This window comes from Populus alba, chromosome 3, assembly GCF_005239225.2.
Source record: "Populus alba chromosome 3, ASM523922v2, whole genome shotgun sequence".
Lineage (NCBI taxonomy): Eukaryota > Viridiplantae > Streptophyta > Magnoliopsida > Malpighiales > Salicaceae > Populus > Populus alba.
In genome coordinates, this window is record NC_133286.1 from 18695484 (window position 1) to 18707656 (window position 12173).

The 12173-nt window shown below is 29.8% G+C and overlaps 1 protein-coding gene across 1 annotated transcript; it reads left to right on the forward strand.

Moving 5' to 3' along the window:
• The first annotated feature begins 7128 nt into the window (after positions 1-7128).
• On the forward strand, positions 7129-8551 carry LOC118054467 (auxin-responsive protein SAUR32). The gene has a single exon (XM_035066063.2). It carries the CDS (start codon positions 7815-7817, stop codon positions 8316-8318), a length of 504 nt encoding a protein of 167 aa, XP_034921954.1. The 5' UTR covers positions 7129-7814; the 3' UTR covers positions 8319-8551.
• Positions 8552-12173: the final 3622 nt, after the last annotated feature.

Sequence of the window (12173 nt, forward strand, 5' to 3'; positions counted from 1 at the left end):
CTGTTTGTGAGTTGTGAGACACGAGTGGTGCGACTCTCCGTTTCGCACCCTCTCTTAATGTTTATCTAGGGATTCGCACATGTTTTGCCGGTAAAGAATTGGTTCGATACGCTGAAAGTACAAAATAACCGCCACTTCCTTTTAAATTAAATATTTTATTATTTTGACATTATCATCATGGTAATATGTAATATATTTTTTTAATAAATATGAATCTATATTACTATAAATTTTAGTTAACTAGTTTTTAAACGAAAATAATAACAATAATTAATAGAATAAGATAATATTTGATATGTTGAATAATATTGAATGAATTGGATTGTATTAGGTAAAAATATTATCTTGTAATTTGAATTGGAGTAAATAATTTATTTTATTTTTTTGCTTGGTAGATACTAGAGGAGACTCGGTTCACCCAAAACTTATCTATGCAAGCTTTAAAAAAAAAAAAAAAAAAAAAGTTACCGTTTAAAAATCAAGATCTATCTGCAACACAAATAATCCGGGTCTCCAAACAACACAGTCAAAAACTTTGTAACCCATGCCTTTAACCTCTCAGCTCTTATTCATTATATTCAACATTATTTCTATTCTTTTGCAAGATAACAATAAACTTTAACTGGGGATTTGAAATCCGAACCCTGGCTGACTTGTATTAGAAATTTGTATTTTGGATTGTGTCGTTGTGTTTATATATACACACAAAACTATGATATTTCTTTGTTTGTTGCCACATTAAAATTCTCATTTTCTCTTGAAACAAGTTTTCATTACTCCATTGATTACAGTAAAGGGTTTTGGATCTAAAGATTGAAAAGCCCATCAGATGAAAATGATATTTTCATCATTACCATTTAACAATACAAATCTTCTTCTGCTTTTTGTATATAGAAACCCTCCACTGTCTCTTTTCTTCTCTTTTTAAAACGCAGTAGCATGTATTAATGGGATATCTCCAAGTCATCCACATTAATCATTTATTTGTTGTTCCACTGCAAGCAGAAGTTTTGTTTCTTTTCAGCTCAGCAAGAGCTGATGTTGCTGCTCCGGCCAATGGCTTTACTGAAGACAATCACAATCAGGAGCAGGATTCGCCAGGATCAGTGGAGGATGCATGGAGAGATTCCCATTGTCTTCCCATGCAGAGGTAATTGCTGGTTCGGTAATGGCCAATAATTAGACGATAAGATCTCTTTTACTTGTTGATAGGATTGTTTTGGATGTGATGCTATTTGCTGTGATTAGAGCCAATTTAAAATATGACATGTTCTTTGTTTTCTTCTTCTTTTTCTATAGTAAACAAATGAATAACAACAAAACTTATTCAATGTGAAACTTTATTTCACACGTTTATGATGTCCAGTTCAAAGGAAACAGTACCAGAGATGATTCTGCGATCAACCGAATAAAAGATAAGACGAACCATATGATTCTGATTAATATGGAACTGCGCGGGGATCAAACACCTTATCACGGCACCATCTCCATAAAAACCAGCAAGCATCACAAAAAATAATAGCTTTCTTCTGCTTGTTTGATCATTCGTTAAGAGCTTATCATTGTTCATGAGCCATAAGAAAGCTTTCCTCTGGGGACCTGGCCATTGCCAGATTGCATTCCATAAAAACATATCATATTATAAAATAAAATAATTTATCTATGTCTCTTAACATACATCTTATTATTTTTCCTACACTCAGTTATCGTGGACGGTATTGCAGAGGACCACTGCATTTCTCCTTGAAGTTTTTTTTTTTTTATATATTTGGACCCTGTAATTTTATGGTTTTATGTTTTAGCCCGTGTACGTACTTTATTGTCATCACATTTCAATCCTTGAGTCTTGTGAAGGGAGAGAGAAAATCATTGGGAAAAAAATAAAAAAGAGAGAAATTTTGGTTTATCACATTCTGATGAACCATGAAAGGTTAATTTTTGAATCAATAAATTTGTTTTAGAGATAGGAGTTCAATTTAAGAGATTTTTTCCTTTAACTATGTTGTAAAAAGCAGATTGAGAGTCTAAAATATTTGTTTTTAGTTTAATTTTTATTTTCTAGAGTAATTAGAGGGTGTTTAGATATTGGATATGGGGCTATTGAGGTTTTTACTATATTTTAAGGTGTTTTTAAATGAAAAAAAATTGAAAATTAAATTTAAAATATTCAAAACCTGAAACCTATTTTTTCAATGATAAAAAAATATTTAGGTGACATATACCTATTAAAAAATACAAAATCAAGCACTCGTACTTGGCTTCCCAGATCTCCCACACTTGGGCTTTTTTCTTTTGGGCCAAGCATGCATGGGTCTTAAAGTGTAGATTTGTGTGTGTGTTTTTTAATGGTTTTTTGCACTTTTTTTTTTGTACTTAATAATAATTTTTAAAAAATAATAATTATAACATTTTTCAATTGAGATTAGAGCTTATTTTGGTAAAATAAATAATTATTTTATGAATATTTATATATCAAACTTGAATTATTTATTTTTTTATACATTCACATGATAGTATTCGGGACATTAGTTTTTTTGGTTGAAGAGCACAATAAATTCTTATTTAAAAAACTTAGCTTCTAATAAAAAAAAAGAAGCATTGTTTGTAAAAAAAAAAAATAATAAATAACAGAAAGGGAGTTTCGTCTAAAAAAATACATATTTCTTCTCTTAAATTTAAGTTATTTGAATTCTTATAAAATTTTATTTTAATTGCTTTAAATTTCTATAAAAAAAAACCATAAATAAGAAGAAAATACATTTTACTGAATAAATAAGAAATGTATAGATATGTTGTTGATAAAAAGAAATTTATAGATATGTTAAATAAAAAATACATAAATAAGAAGAAAATTTTTTGACTGAATAAATATACCTTTTACTCTAGAATTTAAACCCTTAAAAATCTTTTTTAAGTATTTATTTTAATAGCTATGATTTTTTTTAAAAAAATGGCTTTGAAAAATAGCCTTACGTGCAGACAAAAAATAAAATAAAATACTAGTAGTCTATATTCAACTAGCTAGAGACTACCCAAACTCCACCGGCCAGGTGACGTACGTCTGGTGGCCATTTTTCATACAATCATGGACCGTCCGTCATTGCATACATAATCCGCAATTAATGAATTGACCACTAACATTTTGAAATTATTTGATGCTTATAGGAGCAGTGCTTCTCCACTATATATGTGTTTGGAATTATTGCATGCTTTTTTTAAAAAATATTTTTATTTAAAGATATATTAAGATTATTTTTTTATTTATATTAACATATTAAAACAGTTAAAAAACACTAAAAATATTATTTTAAAATTTTTTAAAAAATTAAATATATTTTTAAAATATATCTAAACACAATTTTAAACACAAAAACAAACAATATTAATAAATGTTATTATTATTCAAACGAAATAAATATTAATAATATCAGTATAAAAGTTTTGGTCAGAGTTACCACCAAGTATGATATTGCACGACCTTTTTATTTTTTAGAACAAGCACTTATTTTGAAACATTCAATGTACTGATTGAATATAATTACTTGATGTCATCTTAGTGATTTGCATTAAATTCCATTCCTTAAAGTAAACTAAAATGATGATTGCAGAAGGGGTGAGTGGTCGCATACCTAGTTGAAAATAAAAGCATAGGAAATAAAAGCTTGCATATAGGTATCCTGAGTAACCCATTAATTTGTGCCCCGATTTTCACAAAAAAGAAAAAAGAAAGAAACAAAAATGTAAGTTTTCTTCCTGTAAAACTTTATATTTATTTTAAATTTTAGATAATGTTTGGTTATTGTATCATGATAAAAAAATAAAGATAAAAATATATTTAATTAAAAAAACAAGACATAAAATAAATATATTATAAAAAAGTTTTTAAAGTAAATTTTTGTACTTTTAAACTAAAAAATACAGGAGATATGCCTTATATAATAATTAAAATGTAAGTTTTGAGTTGGTTTTTTCTCTTTATTTATTTATATTTTTTGTTCTTTGCCCTTGCTGGCCCATTTATGGTAGTAACGGAATATTCCTTCTTAGCATCCACTTCCTATGAGGTAACTCCGGGATATGTTGTTTATAGTGAACAGTTGTTAGAAAACTGTGATGCATAAAACTGCCCTGTCAATTAAAGCTTGAGCTATTATCCTTGGTTCAAACTCTTGGGTGAAATGAGATTCAAAAACAAAGACCACTCCTCTTTATATTGCCAAGACCCATTATACCTCTATTCGTGCTAGCATAGTTAAATTTTACATAGGAAACTAGATTATTGTCTGTGGGTTAGATAAAAAAAAAAAAAATTAGAAATAAAAAAAAATATCATGGTATTGTTAATGTGTTTTTTTTAATAAAAAAATTAAAATATATAAAGATTGATCTAATTTGACTTGATCGACTTAACAGGTTTAAAGAAAATCCAGACAGCTAATAAAAATATAGTTTGACTAAAAAAATCAAAACAATAATTTTTAAAAAAATAATGGAACGACAACTTATTAAATTGATTCGAATCAAGTTAGTTTGACCTTTCAAATTTGTTGCCTAGATCACAAGACCCTGATAACTCTATAGAAAGCAAATAAAAAAATTATTAGATCCAATTATCAATCAATCCAATATTAAAAAAATGAATTTGAAAATAAAATTTAACTAAAAAAAATAGATAAGCAAAGAGATGATTGAAAAAAATTAGAGTTCTTAGTGAGCTTTAATTCGAGGGTTTGAAGAGAGAGAAATTATGTTTGGAAGAGAGAATTTTGTTTTTGTCTTTTATTTGAGTTTGTGATATATTATATATAATGATAATTTTTTTTTTTTAATCTAGTTTAAAAATTTATGTTGAGATGATGTAAAATGTAGTTTTCTAAAATTCGATAAGCTAGTACAATTTTTAACAAAACCAAACGATACTAAGAATATTTTTTTCTATTTGCTATCAGAGTGACTAACTAATTGCTTATTTATTATGTTGCCCTAAGCTTTAGGTTCACATAAACAAAAATTAAAAACTCCAGCAATATATCCACTCTTGTAACAAATAAAATATCCATTAAAATCCTGGTTATTTTATACTTGTTTCCTATTTTCATTGTTATATTTTGGAGGTCTACCAATTTTTCTTCTTCCTATACTTCCATGTGGTATTTTTAGGCTATTATTTTTTTTAGATAAGTTTTTTATTTTCAGAAATTAGATTTATTGTCCATAGCTGTCTTGTTTCATGATTAGATATTGTCCTCTAGACTCTTTCCCCACTCAAATGTGGGTAATGAGTGTCTCTAAGAACACTTCTTTTTATTTATGGCTTATAGTCTTTTGAAACTCCTTTCAAGCATGTGATAGGCTGATAGCTTGTCAATAATCTCACAAACAATAAGATTATATCTTCCATTTTTAAGCTCTCCAATAATCTTTATAAAATCTCGAGCTTGTGCCATCCACCATTCAGAAATCAGAAAAGTGGCTTGCAACATATATATTTCTTATCACCAACCTTAGCAGCCATGGATACTATTCTGTAAGGGTTTTTATATCTTTTTTGCTGATGAATATATATATATATATATATATATATATATATAACGATAAAAATCACAAAATTAAAGAGATAATACTGACATTTATACTCATTTTGTTTATATTTTAAAAAAAAACTTAGCTCGATGAGCTATATATTCTTCATCGATCATGTTTACGATGCCAATCTTTATCTAATTCTTCTCTGAAAGGATGTAAGCAAACTTTGAGAAAGCTGTAATAGAGTAACCCTTTTTTTCCACCTCATAAAATACGCATCCTTGAATAAAAAAGCTTGTTAAGATTTCCGACACTATTCTCAATGAGTTTCTCGTGTCGCTGCGTTGAATTTCTTTTAAATTATCAGTGCTGCTGTAATAAAATCTGGGAAGAATTATATTATTTATATATATATATATTTGGTTTAATTGCTGGATCAAATTGAGTTCCTTATCAAAGATAACGCGAACATTTGTGTCTTTACGTTTTTTAAGGTACTTAGAAGTAAAAGGATAGTCTGGTTTTGAAATAAATTTATAAGTACATGCATAATTTATTTATTTTTAAACATGAATTCTATTTTTAATTTACTCAAATAGGATAAACTGTTCGAGGGGAAAAATGAAGCGTCCATGATTTTGTTTTTGGCCCATGTTTTTCTGTTTGTTGGAGAAGTGATGGCGGCCTATATTGGTTAGCACGCAGTAACTAGCTTCTATGAATCTTCCACGAACACTGTGATGGTTCTGGTCAGGTTATGAAATGGAAATTCTTTTTCCTTGCTTTCTTAACTCCTCTTAAGTCACGTGCAAGCAAAACTCAAATTTATTATTATACGATTGAGGTTGTATTTTAGGGAGAGAGGTTTGACTTTTGAGTAGAGGCGGAGTTAGATGACTGGTGGCGGCAGGAGCAGGAGCAGGGGCAGCGGCAAGAATTTTTTATTTTTTTTCTAGCACCTCTTCTTCCATAAATTAGATTTTTAATTTTAAAAACAAAAAATTTTAAATTTTAGTTTTTCTAACAAAATTTCTTTGATTTCGCCATTTCAAACTAAAATTCCTAACTCCATCTTTGGGTGATGGCCGCCCGTCTCCCTCCCAATGATTTTTTTAAAAAAACCCTTGGTTTGATGAATTTCTTAAAAATAAACTTGTTAGCTATTTTGATATAAAATGATCCTGTGAGAATTAATGAGTTATTTATTATCTTTTAATATGCAATTTCGAACAATACATAGATTTTGAAATGCAAATGAATGCAGGTTTTTATCATTTCACCAATACTGGGTCCGCGAAATAGTTGTCAGCAGTATTTAGCCAGCTAGAGATTAATTCCTCGTTGAAAAAAATACAAAAATTATATATATATAATATAATATATACCACTAGCAACGTGGATCCAAAAACAGTTCTAGCAGGTGATCTAAGAAGAAATCTATAAAAATAATATTTTACAGCCATGATAACAAAAAGTAAAACCTGGTTGTCCACTTGTCTGTAAATTTCTCAATTCACAGAAACTAGCCGCTTCTTGTCATTTTAGGGATCCCGAAAGCCAAATCTCTCACATAGAAAAGAAAAGAAGGAGAAACCCGTAAATGGCCAAAGATAGAGAGGTAACAGAAATAGACCTTTCTTGCGTTGACAAGAGGGCATCTTCAAAAATATTTTATGTCCATTTGTGGGCTTTATATATGAACTAGGACAGAGCTGGTTATAATCATTCCATGCCGAGATTGACCCCTTGAAGACGCAAGTGAGAGAACATCTTCTGAGACTCTCTCTGTTCTGGTTCCTTGATTTGCCCTCTTCCACCACCCTCTTCATCCCTCCCCCAATTCTTGAGATATACTCCAGTTATGTCTAATACTTTATCTTGAATCATCTTTCTGTTTCACTTTGCTGTCAAAACAATTTCTTGCTGTTTGTTTTCCTTTAATTTGCACGACCACTTCTTCTCTTTGTTTAGTAGATATGAGTAACTCAATGATGCCAAGGATGAAGGTCATGGTTTATTTGGTTTATGATAGAGGTTAACCTGAATCCACCATACATCTGATTAACATATGATCAAAGCATTCTTTCTCATTTTCTTCTTAATTAAGTAGAGACTCCATACCCATCTCACCAATTATTTTACCTTGTTTTCAATTATAAGGATTAAGGAGGTGGTATGCGTTGCTAAGTCCAGCAATATCTATCAATACTTTTTCTTTAGGTATATTTAATTAGTTCTTGCTGCACAAATCTAGTGTATTTTGTGTCATCATAAACAAGTATCTTTATATGGATGTGAACAAGGGCAAAGGAAAGTTCAAAGGTAATCTGATCATCAAGACATGGGAGAGATGCATATCGTTTGGCAGGGGAAGCAAGAGAACGTCAAGACTGGAACGTTCTTTAACATCAAAGAGCAAATCATGCCCGCATATTGAAGTTTCACTTGAAGACGACCATGATCAAAAACATTCCAGGAAATCACGTGTAGCTCCTGAAGGTTGCTTCTCAGTCTACGTTGGACCCCAGAAACAAAGGTTTGTGATCAAGACAGAGTATGCAAACCACCCGCTATTCAAGATTCTGCTTGAAGAAGCAGAGTCCGAGTATGGTTACAGCCCTGAAGGCCCTCTAACACTACCCTGCAATGTTGATGTCTTCTACAAGGTGTTGATGGCTATGGAGGACACTGGTATTGATAACAAGATTCATCGCGGATGTAGCTTTGCCAAGAATTATGGATCTTATCACCTTCTTAGCCCATCGAGGATGATTGTTTTGAATCAGTTTTAAATTAAGTCTATGTAGAATCGTGTTCTTGTTTCGATAATTAGAGCTTGTCAGGTTTGTGTGGTAAGGTGAGCTGTGGGTTTAAGCCTTTAAGGTTGTGTAAGTTATGTCTTATCCTATGTTTAATCATGTACTACTACTGTACAAGATAAGCAGAGGACTGGAAAAGTATATCCAGGCCATCTATGTAAGATTTACTTCTGTTATGTGAATTCCTGTTTAATTACGCGGTCTAATATTGCTGTCTTATCATGTTCCTACTTTTGTTTTTATTTTGATATGCGAAATATAAACCCCAACATTAAATCATTATATTTCATCAATCATATATATAAGATTCAACCTAGCTTAAATTCAGGATAACAATTTGGGTAGATTAATCAATTTTTTCTAAAAAATTAAAATAAAACACTCTAAAATAATATTTTTTTATTAAGAACATCTTTGTTATTCACTTGTCTAATCTAAGTTGACGGGTTATCAGTTTAATTTGTCTGTTTTATAACTACAAGAAATGTATTTTAAAATTAAAAAAAAAATAAAGAATAAAAGAAAACTGATTAGACAAACAAGGTATACAGAAGTGAAGTATGTGATCTAATTGGTTTTGACTTAGGAAAAATGAAGGTGGTGGAGGGAGTTGTCAGTATGAATCCTCCTTTCCGCAAACGATTCAGCTATGAATAGGCAAAACATGAGAATGTATTTTAGTTGAAAATGTACGTCTTATGCCAAGGCAGGGTAGTTGCAAACGGTATCAATTTGTTTTTATATTTTAAAAATATATATGTTTTTTTAAATTAATATTTTTTTATGTTTTTTTGTTCATTTTGATGCGCTAATTTTAAAAATAAAAAATATTTTAATATATTTTTAAATAAAAAATATTTTTTAAAAATAATTATAATTATACTTCTAAAACATGCCGATATTTTTGTCCAGTTTCCTCTGTGGGTTCGCTCAAGGGACAAATATCAGACTAATATTAATTAATAAAGTTTTAGAATCTCCGCCCATCTGACCACAAACTAAAATAAAATATTTTTCGTTTCTTAAATCGATAATGAAGGGGAAAAAAATAGAGGTATCAATCATAGTCAAGAAAGAAGAGATGCACATTACAATTTATAAGAGGATTAATCTAGCTATAACATGCATGTATAGATTGTTTACGTGTTTAATAAACATTATTTTTTAAAATATTTTTTATTTTAAAATAAGATATTTTTTTAATTTTTATCAGTTAATACATTACAATAATCAGTTGAAACCTCAGAAAAAAAATTTAAAATCAAAACTAGCTTTGAACCGCAATTATAAATAATATAGTAATAAACGAGTTGATTTTACCCCCTGTTTACGTCTTCAGCACAGTTCAAATCATGAGATTGACTTCTTCTTAGGTAAAATAAAATTGACTTGATTCCTATCCTAAGCTCTGCTATGTCCAAAATGTATTTTGAGAATAATTAGTTGTGTTGGAGTAATCAATAAGGCCACGTCTTGCTTGTATTCTATTAATTATACTCGAAATCACAAGCTTTGGTCGGTTTTTAAAAACATATAATACGTGGCCCCTCGTGGTGTTATTAACATAAACGGTCATGCACTCCCTCTACAGCATTGTCAATCCTAGCTTCTCTTCCGAATTTCGGAACTTGATCGATTTTTTATTTGTTTATCGGTTGTTGTTGTATTAAAGACAGCTTTATTTTGGAAATATAGATTATAATATGTTTTCTCTATTTTTCTTATTTTAAAAAGTATTTATGTGACTAATATTTTATTACTAAATAAAAAAATGAGCAATTATGATCAGCCAGGGACCCTTTCTTGCACCGGGCTTCCAGCCAAGGGCATTTCAAATGTCACACCACCATCCAAGTTGACTATATGCATCCAATTTTAATTATTTATTCATTTGTTATTATTGTATGCAGTGTGGCCTTGAGGTCTTTTTTTTTTCTAAGTTTTAACAATCTGGATATTTTTATGCACATTTTAATATATTGAGTCGTATATTCACACAAAATCTCTCCCTTAATGGTTATGACAATTTATTCACACATGATGGGGGGAAAAGTCGAACCAAAAGTCAACCGAGCTCATAAATAGAAGAAAGCTTGCCCAACTCTCTTATATCTTATGAAAGTTTTCTCGACCAAGTGAACCTTGCACCTAGATCAATTTTTTTCTTTCCAATAAACAATTTGTATTATTTTAGACTAATATTTTTATAGATGATTATCAATAAAAATGAATATGTATCGAGTCTCCGTCGTTATTTTTATTAGTAGTTATCTATTTTTTATTTTTATTATCTTTATGACTGATGATTTTTGTACAAGCATCAATCCATTATCAATAATAAACTTAGTACACCTAATAATAACTTAAATTTCTAGAAAGGTAAATATTTCTAGTCATTTTTTTTCTTCACCAGTTAAGTTTATGTGACATAAGGTATTATAAATACTATAAATCACCATGTAAGAAGGAAGGTAGAGTCAAGCTCTCTTATTTATTTAACATACATCATTGTTCTCTCTACCACACGCTATCTTTTCACACATACATTTCACTTCTCCTGTATTTATTAATTTAAACATCATATAATCATTTATTCTAATTAATTAATAAAAACTTATTTTATTGGTAAGTCACCAAACCAGAATGCAATCATAGAAAACCATATCTAGTACAAGACGGCGATGTGTAAGTAAATTTTATTATTTATGCCAGCAACGTAAACATTCCTAGGATCAATATTGGGTTAATAGAGGATTAATGTTACTGTTTTAAAATATTTACCGTATATGACAAGATGAGCATGCGAAAACTTATTTTAAATTAATATAGCCGTATTCTAAATAGAAATATTTGGCTAGAAGTTTCAATATACTTCAACAAAATAGAAATAGTTGGGCAACTAGACATCAACAGTTTCCATTTTTAAATAACTCCGACAATTAAATTATCATTCAGACAACATCATACTTGGGGTGCTGCCCTGCCCAATTTATATTTTCCTTCCCTGACGAAATCAATGTCCCATTTGTAGTCGTTGGTCGTAGGTTTTGCTTATGTACATACATGCAAACAAGAAGTACGAATACATTAAGATACTCTTGATAATAAATTAAAGCCCAGCTGCCCCCCCTCTCCCTCCCTTTAGCCATCACACCTTCCAATCCTAGCTAATCTCAGCTACCGTTGGCAGGGATTTAATATTTGGATCCATGTCTTTGTTTATTTGTGAAATGCAACAAGTTCCTCACGAATAATTCAAATTAAAGATTTTAAAGAATTTTATTTGTTGTTTGTATAATTAAAAAGATCAATTATTATCTGAAAGACAATCGGTTGATGTTAACAAGAACTCTTTCAAATGTCAAGTTGCAATTCTATAATTTTCTTTTTATTCAATAATAACAATCTATTTGAAATTTGTTTAGTATTACATCATCAATATCGTTGCCAAATATTTTTGGCAAATATGTGGATCACTACAATAGTACGTGTACAAAATGTACTCTTTCTATTTCACCATCAAAATGTACTTTTCGTAGGATACAGAGTTTATCTGAATGACAGGATATATAATTTTCCATATTTTACTACCTAAATAAAAGTCTTGGTGCCGCCACAAAATTTGTTGAAGAAATAAACTCCAGGTGGAATACCTGGAAATGTCCATATTCGTGCACAATAGGCTCTCCAAAAGGTACATGTAATAAGTCGTATCCTTGAAGATGCATCTATCAGAGTAGAGGAATGTTCTCATGCTATATATATAACAAACTAAAATCATTGTATTCTAGCCGATGTGGGATTATGAAGCATCGTTATACCCTCCTG

Coding starts and splice junctions, on each gene's coding strand:
- LOC118054467 (XM_035066063.2), top strand. CDS start 7,815: ATGGATGTGAACAAGGGCAAAGGAAAGTTCAAAGGTAATCTGATCATC.